This window comes from Bactrocera tryoni, chromosome 1, assembly GCF_016617805.1.
Source record: "Bactrocera tryoni isolate S06 chromosome 1, CSIRO_BtryS06_freeze2, whole genome shotgun sequence".
NCBI classification, from domain to species: Eukaryota; Metazoa; Arthropoda; class Insecta; order Diptera; family Tephritidae; genus Bactrocera; species Bactrocera tryoni.
Window position 1 is genome coordinate 68,394,406 of NC_052499.1, and position 23,665 is coordinate 68,418,070.

Below are 23,665 nucleotides of genomic sequence, written 5' to 3' on the forward strand. Positions count from 1 at the left end.
AACAAGTAATTTTTACTATAATCACACAATTATTCATTCGACAACTAACGAAATTCCATATAAGATATTTTTTAATAAAGAGCCGCCAAAAAATGACCCGCAAAAAGTCAAAGAAAAGAGAATTGAAAATATTAATAAATACAGGCAAGAAAAAGATATTGATACTAATTTCGTAAATGCGGAAAATTCAAGGAAAAGACTAAATAAGATATGTAATCCATTTAGACAAGTCAGATTGTTAAAAACAGAAGAAGATGGGGAGCATCATATTATAAAGTTTAAAAACCAAAAAGTCAGAAAGTATAAAAACCAGTTTAAAAGGAAAAAGAAAAAATATTGAAGAAATTAAATTTGTTTATTAATTTTAGTTTTTGTTGTATTATTATGTATTATCTAAATCACTTAAGCAATATTAGTAAATCATCTTATCTTAGTTATCTACAAAAAATAGTATACTAAATATTATTGTAGGCAGTTTTCTAAAATACGATTATATTTAAAACTAAATAACAAAATTGATTTAGAACAAATATGTATTAAATCTAAACGTAAGTACTTTAATTAAGAAATATGTCCACTTTTAAAGTTGGGAGGAGTGACATATATACGTATATATGTCGACTACATATGTATGTACGTGTGTAACTCAACTCCTAAACGCCTCTCTCACACTACGCCTCGTATACTCAGAGATAGGAGCTCGTAGTGTGGGTGGCGAGTAAGTAAGCTTATGATTAGGAAATCATTATTGTTTAAGCACTTGAAGTGAATTAAAGGTCATATAATTTGAGTTAAACCTAAATCACGAGTGTTTATTTTTCTACTTATATATTTATAAATATGTATATATATATATAAGTGAGCTTTAGGTATTTATATGTTTTCATGTATGTTATATATTTGCCAGCAAGTCTAGCGTGGGTATTTGAAACATTTCGATGGCGGCCAAAAACGGTCGACTGGAGGCGTGTGATATAAGTAAAGCGAACAACAGCGTAAATGCGCAATATTTTCCGACTTCAAACACATACTCCTGCCATTGCACATATACCCCGTTGAGTTCTCGCCTCGGTAAAAAGTGCTGGAATATTGCTGTATGCTTGCACGCCTGAACGTATGCAATGGCCATTATGCGCAAATGTTACAGCAGCAGACAAATTGAAAAGCGCTTGAGTGCGATGACTGAAAGCTATGAATCATCATGTATATATTAAAAATATGTATGATTACAGCAACAAATCATAGCAATGAATTTATTTTTCTTGAAAATTTTGCCTTTTCAATCAATTTGATGCCACAGACAAATTGCCAATTGGCAAATGGTTAGCAGCAGTCAATAAGTACGAATCTTTTGGAAAGAAATCAAATAAAAAGGACAGCCAGACGGCAAGTACATACACATATACATATGCTTATTTAGCCATGGAGATATTGTGTAATGCTTGTCATTTATGGAAAATGACAAACTGTCTAGTCGCTGGAATATAAAATTATGCTACAGCCATTAGAAGTGGATCAATAAATTCAATATGAGGTAGGTGATTGCGCATAGAAATGCGAAAATATAAGTAAATATATAAAATAACGATTTTTGTCAATAGAAAAAAAATTTAGTGTTAAGAGGTACATAAATTTTTAGTTGAAACTCCTCTTTGTAGTACACAACACTTATGTTGGTATATTAAGCTAAAAAGAGTAAGACTTTGTTCATAATTTTAAAATTCTTAATTCATTCTGCGAAATCTATGTCGTCTCCCTCAAAGTAATCTCTCTTAGCCACAATACACTTGTGCCAACATTTTTCCAATCCTCGAAACAGTTAGTTATTAAAGCCTTCAATGCGCGTAGCGATTTACGTATAATGCCTTTAATTGACCCCGGAGCGATCATTTGAGATTGGTGAATAGCCCGAAATCACTAGGAGCTAAATTAAGCTAATACGGTGGTTGCGGCAGAAAATTTGTTGAAAATTTGACGAAAAACTCACGAAGAATCAATGCTGTATGCAACGTTGCATAATCGTGGCGCAAAAACCAATAGTTATCGGCACATACTTCCGGCCTCTGGTTACGAATATCTTCGCGGGAATTACGCATAATACTCAAATAGTATTCCCTATTCACAGCTTGGGCGCTCGGAAGGAATTCGGACTGCACCACACCTCTCTAATCGTAGAAAACTGTCAACATAACTTTAATTTTTGGCCTGCTTTGATTGCGGTTTTTTCGCCTTTGGCTCACCTTTTCCACAATTTTTAGCCGACTGATCATCTGTTTCTGGCACTAGCAATCGCAACACTACCATCCAATGCATGCAATAAGGGTGCTCGTGATACCGATTGAGACCCGACTGTTGTTCATAAACCATGCTTAGATCGAAGTATTAATGTGCCCGTTTTCTGGTAGTCGGAAAGCATTGTTCCACAGATGTTAACGCGACGCGAAAAGAAATGAGTGTTCTTGGAACCAATCGTGTTTTCACTTTTCTTAGACCCAAATGACCTTTTATTAATTTGTACCACCAGAAAATTGATTCGGTACAGAAAATTTAATGGAGCTTACTTGTTGAATAATCTCTCATCGTAAAAATCGCAGAAATTATATACTTTATATACTTCGGAAAGACTAGAGTATACTAAACACTAATTATTATTTTGATGTGAAATTTGCAACAGATGTCACTGACAGTCATACCAACCTAGAAAAAATATATTTCGATGAATATGTTTTTTCGCAAAATTTAAATAAAATGTCTTCCAATTTTTTCCCATAGTATCATTAACACATAAATAAAAACATTGGCTGTTATAAAAGTAAGCAAGTTTAAATGGCTTGTATATGAGACACTTAACTCAATATGAAATCTCTTAAAGACTTTAAGTGACAATATTCCGTTTATCCCTTCCTTACAGCGTTTGTTTTACTCTTGAGGATATAAAAAAATAAAATTAAATAACTATGCAATGGCTGATTGATAATAGACTGACTTTTAGTTAAGTGCACACCTTGAATATACCTTGCCCTGTTATTAAAATTTTATTACTTTAGAGCGCCAAAAGAAATTTGGAAAATTTTATAAAGTCAAATGACAACAGTTTGTAACGCAGCAACCTCAAAATAGAAAATAACAAAAAGAGCTGTATAATTAATTTAGTTAGCCAAATTACAAGGCGCTTGACAAGTTTTATTACAAAATACTGAATTGCAAATAGCCCATACAAAGGCACGAACTCGACCCATTTTTGAAGCGGATGATGACTGGCGACGAAAAATGCATCACATACGACAATATGGTAGGTAGTGGTCGAAGGCCGGTGAATCATCCCAAACAGTGGCCAAGCCAGGATTGAGTGTTTCACCAAGACATTGCCGGACCACACACTTCGTTGATGACTCGTCAGAAGCTACGGGAGCTCGGATGGGAGGTTTTATCGCATCCACCATATAGCCCGGACATAGCGCCAAGTGATTACCACCTGTTCCTGTCCATGGCGAACGCCCTTGTTGACGTAAAGTTGAACTCAAAAGAGGCTTGTGAAAAGTGGCTGTCCGATTTTTTTCGCAAATAAGGAGGGGGGCTTCTATGAGGGGGGTATTATGAAGTTGCCGTCTAGATGGAAACAGTAACACACAGCAGCAAATTGAATAAAGTGAAAAAAGCGGACGGGAGATATTTGAAAACCAATATATTAATAGATAAAAAATGTCAAAAAAAAAAGTCAATTTACTGTATTAAAAAACAAACTTTTGTTTGCTTTTTTGCTTATTGAATCTATAAAATACTCGTATGGTTTACAAAGAGATGAAATAACTCAAATTAAACAACACTCTTTTCAATTAAATACATCAAAGTTTGTGTCTTAAAACGTCTTTTGTTGTTAGTTCTTCTTCGGGACTTTAATAAGAAGAAAACTTCTGTGAATTTTTTTTTCCAAAATCGAGCGATGTGGTTGTTTCAAGAAAACTGAAAAATGTCACAGAGGAAAAGCCGTCGCACTTTCACTTCAAACCCAAAATTTTTTTGCATTAAAGTTTCTTAAGTTTTTCAACATAGCAACATTACTTTCACGAATATTTTATTTATTTTTGTTATTGAGGTCACATTTAGAATCGTCTTAGAATTGCAAGAAACTCATACAGTATGCTTGTGTCGATGAGTTGGATTGGGATGAAGGTCGTGGCATTTACGAATTCCCTGCGATTTACTGAAGCGAAAACCTTTAAAGCCCTGCAAGCTGGCAAGAAGCACCACCAGCAAGACCAGCATTACCAGCATCACCACGAGCATCAGCAACCGGCAGTAAACAAACAACAGTACAAGTAAATGAGCTAACACTAGTTTAACAACCCACTTATGCCTTTGCGCCTGCTTCTGTTGGTCCACCCACACACTCGCATCCCTTTTAACCAACCTTTTCGCCCACTCACTCACACAAATGCACTTCGTAATACTAAACACACCCGGCTCTTTATCGTATTTCGCATTGCAATTCCACTTCCTACTGTGCAAATCTCAGATTCACTGAAGCTCAAATTTACTCTAGCATGATGAGATAGACCATTGCTGTCGGGCGCTTGTTGCCGTTGTTGCTATTGTTGCAGTCGTTGCTGCTGCAGCGCATGATTATGTCAACGCAAATGCTGGCGGCATTAAGCAACACTGGCAGATAGCAGTAATAACCGAGCTTAAGACAATACTTATTGTGTTGTTGTTGTTCGCATTGTTGCTGCTAGCGGAAACCAAAAGCCTTGTTGTGCGACCTCGACCAAGCTCTTAATTAGGTATCCTTGAGATGCGCTGAGCAGCCTTAGATAGTGGCGATTGTCAGCCGTTACACTAGTTGAGTGGATATACTTTAATTTTTTCTTAATAAGGGCTTGACTTAAGAGGGAACTATTTGGTAAGCTGAGAAGAGTATATTTATTTTCTTAATTTTTAATTAGTAGCTTCATCCATTGTTCAGTGAATAAGCTGGTTATAGGAAATCTTCAAAGAACATGATACAAAATATACAAAAACTATACTTCACCTGTGTAAAAGCTCTTTATTTGTGCCTTAGTATTAATCTTTAATTATTAATTAATTAAAACAATCACTTCATATTTAAGACGCATTCAATACTTTTATATAAATTTGTGAGTTAATAATTTCGAAAATTCTTTTGAAAAGATATCAGCAATTTAAGAATGTGTGAGTATTAGAAAAAAGTCACGTTTTGAGAGGCAAACCACTTGGCTAGGCTGCAATACAATATGAGATATGGGCGTCATTGAGACACGGGACGGGAGTCAATGCCAAGAAATAAAGTTAAGCGCGGCTCTCTCGCACAGTTGTCTAACAACAAAGCAAACATATGCGAAATTGAATAGTATAATACTAAAAAGGCGATGATCACATTTCGTCGTCTATATGAAGTCTCCTTCCCGCAAATGGGATGGCAAATGAAGTGATCCGTCAGTAAGTTATATTTTCAAAGCCATACCGTTTTGTTCAATCTTGTCATTCACATCTATGAGTGCTATTATCGCGATTAGCCTGTTTGAGGTCAAGTCAAATATTACTGTCGAAAAAGCACAAGAAATTTACTTTTTTTTAAACATCGTCTTTATAAAGGTCTCTTTGGACATGTTTGATCTTTTGAATTCTGATGTCACATTCATGTAGAGAATTATAACTCTCGATGGGACATGGGTTTATGAGTTTGACATGCAACAAGACAACAATCTTCAGTATGGAGAGGAAAAAACGAGCTGAATGAAAAAAAAACACGTCAAAGCCGTTCAAGAATCAAGGTGATGATCATTGTTTTTTTTTTTGCGATATTCGTAATTTGGTGCATCTATAGTGTATTCCGGAGAAACAGAGAGTCAGTAAGAAGTCACTTTTGTCCGTATTGAGGAGTTTGCGTGAAATCAGCCGTCAAAATCGGCCGGATTTGTAGTAGAACAAATCAGGGATTTTACACGATGACAATGCACCATTGCATCGAGCTACGATTGTGATCGAATTTAAAGCCCAAAACGCAATGAATACCATCGATAAACCACCGTTTTCACCAAACTTGGTTCCGTGTGATTTTCTCGTGTTCCCCAAATTGAAATTGCCGCTCCATGGAACACGTTTTCAGTCAACCGAAGAAATAAAACAAACTTCGCTGAAGGAGCTGAAGGCCAGCTGAAAAAGTGCTTATAAAAAGTGTTGAGAGGATTGGAAAAATCTACATCTGGTGAGGATTACTTAGAAGGCGACTAACTAAATATTGATGAATAATTAAAAATTTATCGTTTTATTTTTAATTTCCGGGTATTTGGTTGTCACATTGTATTATTTAAGGAAGCCTAAAAATATACTTTTCGATATATTTAAACAGTTCCTTAGTTATTATAATTTTCCTGTCTCAACAAAAACAACTAATAAGCTGCTAAGTTATCAACCAACTACATTTGTATGTACATATTTATAAATGTAATGGATAATTGAATTGTATGAAGTGAAATAGATATGATTATGGTATACTTCTGTGAACTGCTGCTAACGCCTTCTTGTTAATGTGAGGTACATTAATTTATGATTACTTGTAATGCAATACATTAATTTTTATGCACTTAAGTAAATAAAGGAATTGATTGGTTATTACCAAAATTATGGCAAGCCATCAACCAAATGAGCGAATCAAATTTTAATAACTCAGCCAGAGGCATGACGCGCTTCATATGAACAACCGGACAACACGGTGAGTATAAAAATTTAATATATTGAATACATATAAATTTAATTCGCATGCAAGTCAATGAGTGTGAGTAATGAGAGAAGCTTTGCGGTTTTGTTAAGGAGGGAGCCTGCTTTAGAAGCTTGAAAAAATCGATTATTTGTTTTTTGCTTAAATCTCTTTAAAAATAATCTAAGAATATGTCCTCAAAGTTTTAGATGGGAATTCGAAATATTTTCGGAGCTAGAAGGGAAATAGTGACCGAGGCAGAAAGCGAAAACTTTAACGCGCGATTTCTCGGTTTTTCATTTTTACGATTTTTCTTAATTGGCGGGCAGGATAGAAAAAAAGTAAACGTCCTATCGGAACGAATCAAAATGCGTTGTATTTTGAATTAAATTCTCTTCTAGGTGAGCCTAAAATACCTTAAGAAAGTTAACATTAATCCGGTTTTTAAACGATTTAAAGCATTTTTTTTTAAATGCATTTTTTTTTTTAAATCTGCAAAAAATCGTTAAATTTTTCACTTTTTGTTAAATTTTCTTGGTTCACCTAGGAATTACACTATTGAGAATTAAAAATTTCTTTTGTTTTTTTTGTTTCATATGAAAATTGCGACCTACATCTTTCCCCCCACACAGAAATTGCACACTCGAGGCGCCTCCGTAAATTTCTTCAAACATGAAGACTATCTAATGTATAACAATAAAAAAAATTTGAGAAGACTCTTCAAATATATAAAAATAAATCCTAAAAGTTTCATTTCAATCAGACATTTCTTTCTTTTCCAAAAAAATCCTTGAAAATATAGATTTTTTGAAGCCTCTAAAGCAGGCTCCCCCCTTAAGTAAAAAGCGCGGGAGTGAATGTTGAGCGATAGAAAAGAATATCGATTTTTTATGTTAATTCTAGTAAGCGAAACTGAAGCTATTGACAAACATTTTTTTCTTACCCCGTAAACAACACTTCAAAGGTAATTTTACGCTTTTGTGAAAATGCACTTTTTTCAGTTTTTTTTAAATATTTCTTCATTTTTTTAATCTCTTTACAATTTTTGTTTTTAATTCCACCATTTTTCTACCATTCTCATTACTTTCGTACCAAATGTTTTACAAGGATAATAAAATTACTTCGTTTTGTTGTTGTAAAATGCTTGTAATTTGTTTCCTTTGCACATTGAAATGATTATTCACTTACCAAAGACACAGCAAAGTTCGAGTAACTGCAAGTAGAAAAAGAGAGAGAGTGAGATGAGAAAATGAAAAACGTGAATAAAGCGAAAGCGCAAAAATATTCATTATTCAAATTGCATTTGCTTTCAATTATGGAAAATTATGAGTTTGCGTAAAATAATTTTAACAAGCATTTCCCGCTTTTCCAGCAAATCCGCGCCAGCAAAAGCAAAAGCGAGCTATACAAAAATATATATATACTTATGAATAACTGTACATGTGCGTGTGTATGTGTTTATGCATTCATAAATGAAAAAAAACCGGGACAAATTTGAGTTGCGTGTGATGGGAGAAGTTAAAATTTAAAATTGACCGCAATAAAAATGAGTGTGGTAATGCCGTTGGCGGTTGCGACTGTGGCTGCGGCGGCCGCTGCCGACGCCAATGCCGCTGCTACACCAACTGTGAAGCCATCTTTTTGTAATGACATGCTTTGCGACGCCACTGCTTGGCCTATAAGCATGTACACCTACTTACAACTACAGTTGAGCATATACATATGTACACTTGTATGTATATGTAAAGTTCCCTCAACGGCTGCGCCACGCAACCGTAAAGCGTTCAACTGTCATCGTTTTGACAGGCCACCATGCCACACGGGCGACGATAATAAAGCGCGCACAATATGCCGTTGCCGGCAAATAAAATGTGTCGGCGACAAATAACGCATTACATGAATATAAAGGCGCACAAAGGCACCTACACACTCACACATTTATACATGACGCATATCATTGCCGCAAGCATGTTGATGAGGATGATGATCATGCACGCATGAAGTGTGTAAAAGTCCGCAATATGTATCGGAGAATGTCAGCGAAGTCCCACTACTCTTTCGTGCGACGGAGAGGCGCGTCTCGTCGCGCTTCGCAGCGCACTTGGCATGTGTGGCAGTCAAATTTTAAATTATGCAAAGCTGACGCGTATTAATGTTAGCATGAAAATTTTTGGCGTATGTGTGGATACACTACAGTTTTGTTGGTGTGAGGGCGGGAGTTTGAGGCATGGATGTATAGCGGTTGCCATACATTTTTCAAGGAAATGTATCTGTCTTTAATATATATATATGCATACTTGTAAAGTAAAGTAATATTATGTGTGTTTTTACAGTGCGTGCAAAAAGTGTGCACTGATTTGAGAAAGCAATAATTTTTGTTGGTGTTGCCAGAACAAGCACTTTAGTACCAATAGCTACGAAATGATAACGGGTAGGAGCTCAGTGGGTTTCCTGTGGTTTGCTACCAGACCGCAGAGCCTTAAAACAGCTCAGCAACTGTTGGTCAGCTACCACCAGCTGTGCATTCGCGAGGTCCTTCTGGTCCGGCGCAAATAGGAAGGGGCTAAGAGGCTCTTCGCTCCACCTTTCAATAGTTTTAGGAGTTCTAACTGAACACTGTCGGATCGGAATTCATGCGATAGGATTTAGCATCTTACCTTCTGCTAGCTACATTAGCGATCTAGAAGAAGATAAAATATAATCATCCCATTGTTTTTCTAGATCAAAGCAATAAGTTTCGCGTATCTCATACTTTTAGACATTCAAGTGGAATGGTAAAAATAGAAATTAAACAGTCAATCAGATTTCTTCTATGTTTAGGGCTACTGGCCCACAGCCAATGTCTAACTATTGGAGTTTTCCGTTTTGATTTACAAAGTACTGAACATAACAGTCTAATAGTTATACCCCCGCTATGCTGAAAGATCGGCAATACAATCTAAGTAGTTCTAACTCAGACCCTTCGACTGAGAAGACTCTTTAGAGATGCTGAGAGCGAGAAAAATTTAATTATAATGGTACATATGTAAACTCTCATACAATAAGTAAAAACATAGATTACAAAGGCTGCAACATGCCATTTGACGATACCTTCAATAGCTTGGTTCCCAGCGATTATTTTGATGAAAAATTTGATGAGCTGGCGAAGGCTTGAACAAAGCTTGGTGAATCCAAATCAGAGACTATAAAATGAAAGTTATGATTCTATTTATATTCAGGCAACTATCTCCAAACAGCCGGACCTCCATATCACACTCTAGCTTAAGTAAATTTAATACAGGCCACAAGGTTTTAAATAAGTAGACTGGGCAATCAATCCTTAGAACTACTAAAAAAGTTGGAATCTACTTAAGACTTTTTTTTATCATATTTGGCCAACCCTTAACAAACTAATTTAACTCAAAGTCCTTGTCATAAAGAAGATATATTCATATATCAGTGGATACCCTATTTCACTTAAGTGTCTCCTTACAAATTTCTGTGATAGATATGTACGAAAAAAAAAAGAAAAATCTTTAACTATGATGACTATACTTCACAAATAAAAAAGTCTTTATAGAAGAATTTGCATTTTATCGGTAAGATTGTATGAAAGCTATGTCGTATAGTGGTTCGATCTGAACAATTTTTTCCAAGATTTTAGCGCCGTCTTGGGCAATAAAGTTGGTTAATAATATATGTTTTTTTCGTGAAGATATCTCATTAAAGCAAAAAGTTGTCCATACAAGGACCTGATTTTAACCAATTAGCTTGTGTGGTAGCTAAAAGCTGTCGAACCGGATATCATTGGTTTCGACTACTTGATCAGAAATGACTTGTCAAAAGTTTCATATCGATATCTCAAACTTGAGGGACTAGTTTCCACAATATACAGACGGGCAGGCGCGGATGGCTAATTGACTCCGCTGATCACTTACTATATATATATATCTTATGGGGTCCTCTCCTTTCGAGTGCTACACACATCACCATAAACTTTCATGTAGCGTACTATAATACTGACTGCCTTTTATTTCCCAAAGTCACTGTGTGTATATACTATATACCCTTTAAATATGCACATTCATTTCTTAAAATGTACTTCAGCAAAGCTGTGGCCAAAAATAATGATGCATGTAATTACTTTATTATTTCTTTGTGTTTTTTGCTATTTCTTATATTCGCTGTCACTGCCGTCACTGGCATTACGCCAAAGGACATCAGGTACATGCGCACTTGTTTGACATATGAGCACAATTTTTTTGCGAATTTAATTTGCCGCAAACAAATGAAGCGCACAAGTACACGAATTTCACTGTCGCATTTAATTTATGTCAATTTAAATATTCTCTGTATATTTCTTCGTCTTTGACGTAAAAATTTGCTGTTAGCTGATATCACTGAAGCACAAGGCTTTGAGTGACTCTGCGTTTGCTGGAAAAGCGCCGCTTTGTGGCAGGCAACTGAAATTAGCTTGCGGCTTTTCTGTTTAATTTTTATTTTGTCTACCAACGTTTGCTAATTTATTCGCTGGTGAAATTGCCAATTTAAATGCATTATAATTTTAAATGATCTTCTTTCATACTTTTTCAAGCTAAACATGTGACTTGCTGCAAAACGGTCGCCAGGCGAATCTTCTGTTTTTCTTCCCATTTTTCTGGTCACAGTAAAGCGGCTTACGCCCTTGTCTTTGCTTGCGCTTGTTATTTCTTAATATTTACTACCCCTGTTTTTGCTACTTTAAGATTCTTTCCTGCAGAAAATATTATGTCATTTCGCCTTCTGTTCAGCATTTGCTCCACTGCTTCATTAAAGAAAATCAATCAAATTAAAGCTCTCAACATTCGAAATCTAATTTCTGTCTTGGCTTGTGTTTAAATATCTGTTTTCCGGCATCCACTCCTCCCACTCGTAGACATGCCAGCGCTTCGTATTTCTCAGTGACTTTAATGAGCTAAAATTTCCTTTTCATACTTTTTCTTTGATGTTCCTCGAACCGTGTCTCCACTCGTATTTTGTTTTGGTGCGTGGACTTCTTTATGTTGTTACCGCTCTTTATAGCATTTTGGTTTCTCCTCTATTACATGAAACTTAAACACTTTGCTTTATGTTGCGTATACGCCAGGGTATACCGTTCAGAGTGTTATGTTTGCTTGCTACTTTTTACAGCAAGCGGCGCACAAACTGCTTGTTTTCAAGCATTTTTTTCTACCGCTTGTGTTTTTCCCCTTTATTTTCCTACTTTCTTTTGACAGCTGGAGTCTTCGCTGCTCATGGTGTAGTCTTACGCTTGCCTGATATGACACAAACGAAAGCTACTATTTGCCTTAAAGCCGCTTTGCGCTGTCTTTGTGTCGGTATAATGCAAAACTGTTGTAGTGTAGCTTTCAACAACTTCAGCTCGCTACTGATATTGACATTTCTACAAACATGTTATTAATAGAAGGCCTGTGCTTATTTTTATATTCTTCTTTAAAGTGTTTTACAAAATTGCTCTAAAAAATTTTAAATATTTATTATGGATAACAAATAATTCAAAAATTTTTTCTGCCTTTCTCCTACATAAAGCTATTATTCTTTCGACTCAAACTATCAAAAAGCACCATAACCAATTATTCCTGATCGCCAATTAAGCATGTTTACCTTCGCATTATTTTCAATTTATTCTACTGGACTTAGTCTCACCATTTTAATTTGTTCCGTCAATACTCGTATTCAATTAATATTTGCTAGCTCACTTCAACTCAGGGTTGTTTCACTATGTTTTGTTATTTTTTTTACTATTTCTTAAGCGAAATGTTTGCTTTTACTATTTTTCTGTTACGTTTGTTACTGTTGATTCCCTTTTTTGACAAAGCATGGGGAACGAAAAGAGCACACAACAGCGTTCGAAAAAAACAGCATTTCGTTCCTTTCAGGTTTTTTCCATTTAGCAAACAACTATTCTAGCATTGTTTTCCGTTCGCATTTTGTTTCCAGTTGCAGCCAGTAGAGGTGATATATGAAATAGTCACCCTTGTTGCCTCAGCTAGTTGCATTCCATTTTGATGGGTTTTCAAAACTCTTTGATGATGTTTACTAAGGCGCGTAGCAGTTTAATATCAGTGAGCAGTGAGTCCAAAAAATAGACAAATAAAGAGGTTTGCCGATTTTTCCTTTGGACTTCCATAAAACATTTATTTTTTTTGCAGAATTATTATCAAAAATGTTTTTTTGCGAACACGCACCACTAATTGCTAATTAGTAAACTTCACGTAGTGAGATTTGTTGTGGTGAGTTTAAAACAAGCAAAATATTGAATTATCTTTATTGGTTTTCTATACCTTTCTGGTCTAATTCTGGGCCCAATCCTTTTAAGTTTGCTCAATGTAAACCTTATTTAAGTCTTAATTTTCTTCTTTCAAGTTAATTCAATTTATTTCATTTCACATATGGATTTCAGATATGGTAAATGAAATATAATGAAATTCGATGAGGTGAGTTTCGTTTTTGTATTTTAAAGAATCTATTATATTTTATAAATCTAGAACTACATTCCAGCGAGATACCAAAAGATGGAATAACAAAATCTATTGTACCACGTTTTAAAGCTCCTGGTGCGTCTTCTTTACAATAGATTAGAGTGGGCATATGGAACAGAAAAATCGCACATGTGGAAATGTTCTACGGATCATCTTGAACAGCTTTGCGTAAGATATTGTGGATCAAAGACCGGTTTCGAACCAGCGATTTATGATTATAAACCTCGTGTTGATGTACTCCTAATTACTCTGTTCTTGTATTTGTAGTGCATATACTCTTATTTTTCCTTAGATAACAAAAAATCAGATATAAAAAATCACCATAAACACAAAAGAATAGTGTTGCTGGCGACTTTAAATCTGCGAAACGCTTTCGATAGCGTTAGATGGGTGGATATAATCAACGCTCTCGAAAAAAGTTTTAAGATCCCCGACCAAACAAGAGGGGGATCACGACAGATAGCGGTTACGTCAGGAGCAGCACAAGGATCCATTCTAGGCCCAGACTTGTGGAATATCAGCTTCGGCACTATATTAAAACTCGAAATGCCAACCGAATCGTACTTCATTTGGCTTCGCGGACGGCATTGCAGCAGTAATTACAGCAAGAGACACAGACGAAGCGCAAAGGAAGCTTAATCAGGTCATGATATGGACGCAAGCATGGCTCGACTCACACAATCTACAGTTCTCTACAGAAAAAATATAGCTAGTACTGCTAACAAACAAGCACATACCCCTCGAGATAAGCATGCAAATGACCACGGATATTCTTAGGACATAAAAAGCAGTAAACTACCTAGGCATAAGACTGGACCTCAGACTAACCTTCTTGGTACAAATCCAGCACGCCGCAGGAAAGGTAGCGAAGATCAGCTCCCAACTCAACCGACTAATGGCTTACAGAGGAGGCAACAGCCAAGAACAGAGAAAGCTTCCAATGTCGACAAGAATCAGCGTTCTATTATATGAAACTGAGATCGAGGCAAGCTTAAAAAGGAAAAACGGCGTAAGGTAGTGGCCAAGGTGTCCCTCAATCTACGGAACAGTATCAGCCGATAAAATATTGGCTACAAGCGGTAATGCCCCAATCTTCATTTTGAAGAAAGATACTATACAATAACAACATGGCAACAAAGATGGGAGAATGAAAGTCGCTGCAGATGAACGGCCAGGCTAATAAAAGATCTAGACTTATGGGCAAGCCCTAAATTCAACAACGTGTACAACGACGCGACAAAAGACGACGCTAAACACATATTCTTTGAATGTGTGCATTGGCAACGAGAACGCAAGGCCGTAGAGGACCAGGTTGGTCCAATAAACGTGGACAATTTAATCAGCGTCATGCTGCAGAGTAAAGCAAACTGGGGATTGTCCAGAAATTCGCAGCAAAAAGCGGGACCTGGACGTAGGTGCGCAGATGTAAAACTCTCAATGAGAAAAATTGAGCGCCACCCTAAAGTAAAACAAATTTAAGGGGGTTTTAAGTAACCTGCAAGTGGCACATACCGTTGCTGTGACAATAGCACTGATGATGCGAAAGACATTTTCCACCCCTCACCCGCAAAAGAAAAAAATAATAGTAACAGAAAATCGGAAATTATAAAAGACTTCAATATAAGCTTACCAAATATGATATATCTACGCTTACGGTTTATTAATCAGTTTATTTTTTAAGTTTTCGCATTTCTTCGAAAAAATTCTCTATAAATCATAAATCATTAAATATGTTTTGTTTTAACCCTCTGTAATAAACGAGAAATATTTTAGAGTATTTCTGACGTGGAACCTATTCGGAAAAATATTCATGGATTTCTGGAAAGTTGCGTCAAATTTGTAAGCTATTTCAAAACCGATTAGAGGCTCTACAGAACGTTCAGTTTACGTAAGGTGGGAGCTAAATAATATAAAACTCATAAGGGAGAGAAAATTCGTCTTGTTTAATTAGATTTTGAAAACGTCAACTAAGATACCGTTATTGTGATACTTAAAGCACAACTTAAGAGCTTATTTATTTTCGACTTAAAACCGTAAATTCAATACTGCATCTACCAAAGAAACTGTATACTTATACACAATAAAGTCTAAAATTTCCAGCTTTTTTCGTTTCAAGACCAAATACAAGCTTTTTCATTTCAAAGGTAATTAAGCTCGATCAGTGATACAAAACCCGCACATTAGATACCAATACATATACGTAGATCTATACACCTTTGTCACGCACGCAAAGAAAGATAAAAGCAACGGAATGACAAACCGACTGAGAACGCCACAATGCTTGGTGAACATTTAATCGAAACTAAAATGACGACAAAAGCACTCATTCATTAGAGCAATTCAATACACGAAGTGATGACTTTGATAAAAATAACATTTATTTGATTACTACGGTGCACACACACATACACTCAAGCGTGCGCGTGTCGCCACACGCCATAGAGACGAAGTGAGACATTCACTCATCATCAATGAGAAAGCCAAATAAAATGCACAAATAGTTGCCTCACCCCATATCCCTCCACTCTCTACTAACTCATCATATGAACGTATGTGTGTATGCGAAAAGAGACTGCAATGAGATATATTTGAGTAAACGAAAATCAAGGGGCGCGGCGCTATAAGCGCTAAAAGCAGCTGAGTGGGGGCAGAGTCTGAGCGAATGTCGTCGCAACTAATTTAGAAATTTCACCTTTTGACACGAAAAGCCAATAAAAAGAAAATTGTATTACAAACTAATGTGATCATAAAAAAGCAAACTGATATTCACAAACTGCGCCTCAGACACGCACACAACCGTATGTATATTATAGATAAATACAGTTTATTCCGTAGTTTTTGTTCTTTTATTGTAATTTGCCCCTTCCTTCACTCTGTTGCACGTTCGTATGTAATGTAAGCACATATATTGGCTTTTAGTGGCGCCAATAGATGCGACTAGATTACAAAGTGTACAAATTCAGTTGAGTATATGACAACTGTACATACATATGAATCATGTACTTATGTAACAAAGCGAATTTGTTGGGAGTGAGGAACAGTTTTATTAGCCGGTATCATTATATATGTAACATGGATATATATATTTTTTTTATTATACGGTTACTGGGATGGTTAGTTAAGGTCTGTATGTGTATATATACGTACCTCTACCTACATATACACTATACTTGTAGACAGTTTTCACATTTTTTCCACAAAATCTAATCTAATAAAATCTAAATAATTATAAGTAATCCCAAAAAAAGAATAGTTATCTACCTTCCTGTATTTATTTTATTTTATGTCTAATTATTTCGGAAAAATTTTCAAATTTAAATAGTAATCATATGTAAGTAATCCTAAAAAGTAATATAATTATTTACCTTCTTTTGATTAAGTTTGATTATTTAAGATAGTTTTTGAAAAAAAATTACGAAATTAATGCTAAATTACAAAGGTAATTATATGTAGTCATGAAAAGTAATCAAGATATTCATCTTCACGTGACTTTTTTTTATTAAATTTAAAAAGAAATTGCGAATTTTATGTTCGAAACAATGGAGGTTCAATTTTTATGAAGTAATTATAAGTAATCCTAAAAAGTAATCAAACTATTTACTTTACTGTGATTATTTTTTATAATTTAAGATTATTTTTGAAAAAGTCGCCAATTTCTTGCTAAATGACGAAAGTAATTAAATGTGATGAAAGTAATCATAAATAATTTAAAAAAGTAATCAAATTATTTAATTTCTTGTGATAATTTTAGATTTTGATAATCTAAGATTATTTTCGAACATTTACGAATTTATTGCTAAATGACGAAGGTAATTTTATGTAATGAAATTAATTAATTATAAATAATCATAAAAATTTATCAAATTATTGTTAATTTTTAATATTTTTTAAAAATTATGCATTTAATATTAAGTGACGAAGGTAATTAAATGTAATTAAAGTAATCATAAGTAATTGGAAAAAGTAATGAAATTGAATAAAGTTGTCATTAATTTGTAAATTCTAAAATCATAGATTAGATTGACAAAAACCAGGTAATAATTATCGTTTTTCATATTTTTTGTGATTTTGGTAACTAAATGTAATTGAAGTAATCAAAGGTAATTTGACAAAGTAATCCAATTGCTTATATTCCTGTAATTGTAGATCCTAAAGTTATAACTTTTATTGAACAAATAATAATTGTTGTGTTACATTTGGTTTGTGGCAATAATTGATTACATTTTCTTCCAAACCTAGAAAACTAGTTAGTCATTTTGATTACTAAAATATTGTACTCGAAAACTTAATATTTAACTAAATATCTCCGAATAATGGGTAGCTTTGAATAAGATAGTGAAACGATACTCAAATTCTTGCAGAATATTCTAAATAATAACGTAAGCTGTACTTTCGTCTAGAATTATTAAGTATATAAACTTTTAGTAAAATAATTCAAAAGGCTTCAGTTATTAACATGTTTATTCAAGTGAGATTAATTTAAATATCAAAACGGAGAAATTTATTCCGAACAGATTCTTCACTAACAATAAAGGACGTTTTAACAAATACCTTAGAAATAAGTTTCGTCACTGAAAAGTAACCTTCGTTTAAATACTTTTTAACTACTAGCTCCTTTATATATATATCAGATATGTTTTACGGACATTTGTAAATAAAATTACTTTCTGATAGCGCAAAACTTAACTTAATTTCTGCAGCCACAGCTCCTAATCAGAAAAAGTCAACAATGGTACAACGAAAATATATTTAAGTCCCCACTTTTAGGAAATTAAAGTTGCTCAAAACTCTTGCATGACACTCCGCTTTAAACAGCTCCACCTTCAATAGTGAATACAAACCCACATATGTATGTGTTTATACTCTTGCCTGTGTGAGGTATGACTTTCGAATAAACTTGAACGGCGACAATAAAGCAATAAAGGGCGCACCCTACGAACAAATAAAGAAAATGGCAAACGAGCGGATAGTCATAAACTCACCCACGATCTATCCGCGTAACCTTGGCAGGAGTGTGAGTCAGCGCGTAATCGTCGAATGGGTTAGCCGTAAAGAGTGAAAGAATGCTTAACATTAAAGGAATCATGAAGACGAGTTGCAAAATGTTACTGTAAACATTTAATATAGCCAATGTCATTACAACGCCTTTATTCCTCAACTTCTGACTATTTTATGCCCCCTATAAATGGGCGGACATATAAGCAAGTAAGCAGTGGTTTATACTTGAAACAATATTGGTCAAGAGAATAAGGTTGGACAATTACTCTGATAGCTGTGAATTTCTATTTGGGAAATTAGGCAAAAATTTAGCTCAAGCTAAAATGGAAATAAATATTTGATGGCCAGATAATACCATTCTAATTTTTCATGAAAAGGTCCCAAGGGTTACGTAGAGTCTTGAAGCCATTTCGACTTTTGAGAATAAGAAAATAATCTCATTTTTAATTAAACTAAGCTACTTAATAATTGCTGAACTGGCTGCCAGACCATCTGCGATAAAACTTCTCGATCTTTTAGATCTTCTAATTCTGTCTGATCTATATTCCGCATTGCAGGTTATTCTGAGTTATCATACATACTATATATATTCCATGTGAACTAGTTTCAGTTTCAGCAAAAAAAAAACTCATTAGTGTAGCCCTTTGTTGTGACAAGGTACTCACAGCTCCAACCAAAATAAACAAACAGCCTGTCAAGCACTAAAATAGCTAAGCCAATAATCTCCATAGCTAACATTAAGCCGTCCAATATGGCTTGTGCACTAAACCTCACACATTTTGCTTGTTATACAATGCAACACAAAGGCCACAAGCAAGTAATGAGTACAAAGGCAAACGCAAATAAGCAAAGCTAACAAATTTTCAATAATAAGAAAATTGGCATACACAAAAAGATTGCGTTGGAATGACAAAAGTAAAAGTGTATAAAATTGAAACCTTTTTGCCAAAGACTTACACACACACACATGCGCACCGCATGGTACTTAAATAGTATAAAATGAAATGGGTGAACTTTAGTTGGCTAACTGACGAATTTTGTGCACGAAAGGTCAAAGGAAAGGTTGAATGGAGGGTACAACATAAAGACATATACTCTTATAGATATATGTATATATATACATATATATAGAGGATGTGAGTGTATATTTATAAGAGTATATGTGCAGTATATGTATGTAAATGCCGCTTTGCATGTTGTGAGCGGCGAGCGTGCGCTTGCTTATGGTCTCTACATACAAATTCACATTTGTTTATTTACACTCGTAATATGATTATATGAGCCAACTCGTATATGCCTCTTTACGTTTTTCCAGCTCTCTAAACTAACGGTTTTATGAGTCTGCATTTGCGTACGTGTCAGACAGGTCAGCTTTGTAAGCGTACAAAATTGCCTTCAACTAAAATTTGTTTTATATTATGTGCATGCATATTTGTTGTTTTTATTGTACACGGTCGCCTCATCGTCCATATGTCCGTTATAGCACATTTTACGAATTCATATGGAGATGGGAAGTTTGCTTGTGCCTTTTTATTGCCTACTTTTTGGGGCTATCTAAATGAGGCAGACATTTTGTCTGCTTTCCTGCATTTTCTTTGGTCTTCGTTTATTTTTGCTTTGTTAGCATGTCGTTGTGCACAGTTATAGGCATATATATTTACAGATTTTCATTTGGCGCCTAAGTGAATATGCTTTTACTTGATGTTGCCACATAAAAAATAATGAAAAACTACAAAAGTTAAGAGCAGCAACGGAAATTATTGTCAAAAACGAGTGTTTGTTTGAAGACTAAAAAGTAGTAAGAAGAAGTATTGTGAGGTATGAAGAGCATATTACTTGAAGGTAAACAATCCAAATTATATTAGGCACATAACATTCTGACGATAGCGAATATCACATTTTGGCATTAACTTTAATACTGTGGGTTGTGGGAAAAAATACTTAAATTTCATTGTCATTTAAATTGAACAGCTTTTCTTACTGTTTTGTACAGATTATCTAAAATATATATAAGATTAAAAAAAAAATGTGTTTTCCTTGAAATTAATTGCCTTTAAAAAACAGTAAACAATTTTAAATCTATGTCAATAAAACTAATAACTATACTCCTCCTCTTTACTACTTTTAATCACTTACTAAATTTGTTCAGCACTGCCTCAAAGCGAGCTAATTATATTTAGTGCATAGTATAGGCTATCTTGCCTAATTGGTATCTAAAAATTAATTCCATTATTCACTATATTCCCGTAGGTCCAAATTGTTGCAACTCTGCGTGAGTGTATGTGTACCTATAAGTGTTGTATGAATTTCCACACATTTACATATGTATTCTTAACTATGTGTGAGTGTTTTACATTACATGTTGATGAATTTGCAATTCAATTTTGATTAATTTGCTTCTAACCTGACAATGATTAATTGAAACTTGTGCACACCGCTGACAGTGTCACTTAAAGTGTCACACATCTACTTCTACACCAAGCTTATATAAGTGTATAAACTCGCAACATAACTCCACATATACATACGTGCATAGTTGCCAGAAGTGCAACGTGGTGTTAGTGCAATCTCTTTTTATTGACGCATACTTTCCACTATTCAACGGTATATTTTGCGGTTACAAGCGCTTACAATTATTGGCACATCGAAGTGATAAATTTCACCTAAATGACATTGCTATTTATCATTCACGCTAGCTAATTTATTATACCGCTAATGCAAATTATATTGAGCCGGACGGAGTGCTGAAGCTTTTTGTGCTATTGGTGCACACAAGAAAACTATTTCGCTTGAATAGTTATAGGTTATTCTGCCTGAATCTGGGTAGTGTTTTGATGGAGTAAGTTTGCGGGTGAATATTTCCTGCATTGTGATATCAAATTAAGAGAAATCTTTCTGACAGAAGCGATTCTTTGTGCCTTTCATTTCAGCTTACGCGTTCAAAAGTGCATATAGTCTTTTAGGCAAAGAAGCTGAACTCCGCCTTTAAAAATATTAGTTGATAGCAATAATAATTAATTATTCTTATCTAAAAGTCATATTATGACCTCACGTGATAAAATTTTTTACTTGGCATACCCCAATTTTTCATGGACTCAAATGCATTCGCAAAGCAGACTTAAAGTAATAAAAACATCACATAAGCACATCACATCACAGGGATTTCAACACCTTGTCACGTGATATAATTTTTTACTTAGCATACCTAATAATATAATTCCATTTTTCATGGGATTAAATACATTCACAAGATGGACGTAAAGTAACGAAAAACAAGAAAAAACGTTAACTTCGGTTGCACCGAAGCTAAATACCCTTCACAGGTGCATTTCTGTTAGTAACTATGTGTTCAGTTTGTATGGAAGCTATATGCTATAGTTAACCGATCTGAACAATTTCTTCGGAGATTACATTGTTGCTTTAGAAAATAATATATACCAAATTTCGTGAATATATCTTGTCAAATGTGAATGTTTTCCATACAAGCATTTCATTCCGATCGTTCATTTTGTATGGCAGCTACATATGTATATGTTATAGTGGTCCGATAACGGCCGTTCCGACAACTGAGCAGCTTCTTGAAGAGAAAATGCCGTTTGCAAAATTTCAAAACGATATCTTAAAAACTGAGGGACTAGTTCGTATATATACAGACAGACAGACGAACAGACGGACTGACAGACGGACATGGCTAAATCGACTCAGCTCGACATACTGATCATTTATATATATACTTTATAGGGTCTCCGACGATTCCTTCTGGGTGTTACAAACTTTGTGACAAACTTAATATACCCTGTTCAGGGTATAAAAACCACATAAGCACATCACATCACCTTAAAGCATCACGTGATATAATATTTTACTCAGCATATCAATCAATACGCGTCAATTTTTTATGGGCTCGAATACTCTCGCTTGCACTTATAATGTAATACAAAAAATAACATTATTGGTATCATATCACCTCAACGCTGTGAAATATGACTTAAAGCCGAATGACATTATTCCGCAATAAATTATTACGATTTACAACTATTATCACCATCTCTAGCCACATGACCTTATCACATTAACATCTCAAGTCACATCGCTTTATCGTAAAATATCGTCTCTTTTATATAAATATGTATTTATCAAAATCGTTATTGAAGAAAATATATATATGTGGAAGTTTTTGTGCTCCAGCTTGCTTAAAAACTTAATATTCATAGCACCTTAACTATGATCGCGTGATGTGACATAATCACATATATTTATATTTAGGCAATTCGCAACATAGCTTAGTTCACACCTTTTCGTAATTGATTAAATATATCATATCGTTGTATATCTTTTAAAATCACAGCACTTGCGTGATATGGTATAATCTCGACATACTTACATCACAATATGTATTGAAGAATCAAAAATCCACTGATTATTTGGAAGAAGACAATCGAAACTTAATTAAAGACCCTTTCGAAAAGTTTTACATAATTCCTTGCATCATGTTCTACCTAACATTTTATTAATAAAGCATTTTCAAGTCACATTATCACATCACATGAAAACAATCATAATTTTAATGGAAAATTGTTCAATGAATTGTGGAATGGAAACCAGAGATCTTAAGTTACCACATCATATCATATAATCTCACTATCATGTCAATGCATATAAACCAAATCAAGGCACTAGATCACATATTGATATATTTTCGAATCAGCCATTTTTTTAGTTACGGGATTATTACTGTGAATCACATTCACTTAAGCCACATGACTCACAATACATGTAGTTATGTGATATAAAGATATTTCACATACAATCATATGATGTACTCAAAGTACGTAGAAACTCAACAAGAACAAGCTCTTCACATATTCTGGCTGAACTCAAACAATAAACTAGCTCATCCGCTTCTTAAACAAAATAATTGTGCGCTTAAAGTTTACACAAAGCGTTGGCAACTTTTTCGTGCCAGCAATTGTAGGTCGTTGCCAAGTAAAAAATAAATCACAAGCAACTATGTTGATATTGGATGCACTGCTGATGTGGCTGAAAAACAAGCACATACTTTTGGCGCTTACATAAACGCACCATGAGCATGTGGGTAAGTGTTTGCAACATTCTCTTATATTTCTATGCACTCAAAACTTTTCTACAATTCAGGCGCTCCAATGAAATGAAAAAGTTCTTCACATTCAAGCTACGAATTCTTTCGTTCGGATATTTCTACATTTCATTTAATTGTAGTGTCTATGCATAGAATAAAAATTTACGGTGAAAAAGTAGAGAAAATGAGTGCGAGTACTTTGCAGCAGTTCCCAAACTTTTCACAGCCGCCTTTGTGTCTGGTAAGGGTGCCATGTCTGTATGTATGCATTAATGTATATGTATGTGTGTAAAATCACTAGAGCGACAGCGCCAAAAAATCAATAGTTGCAACATTTCTCCAGAGCGGAAT

General features: G+C 34.6%; 1 protein-coding gene across 1 annotated transcript in view; it reads right to left on the reverse strand.

The window, feature by feature from the left end:
* The window catches only part of LOC120774452, a 110,432-nt gene that overhangs the window by 59,986 nt on the left and 26,781 nt on the right, over positions 1 to 23,665 (reverse strand). Inside the window, exon 3 of the mRNA XM_040104139.1 lies at positions 7,907 to 7,931. Coding sequence (XP_039960073.1) covers positions 7,907 to 7,931 — 25 coding nt within the window. The remainder of the gene's footprint in view (positions 1 to 7,906; positions 7,932 to 23,665) is intronic.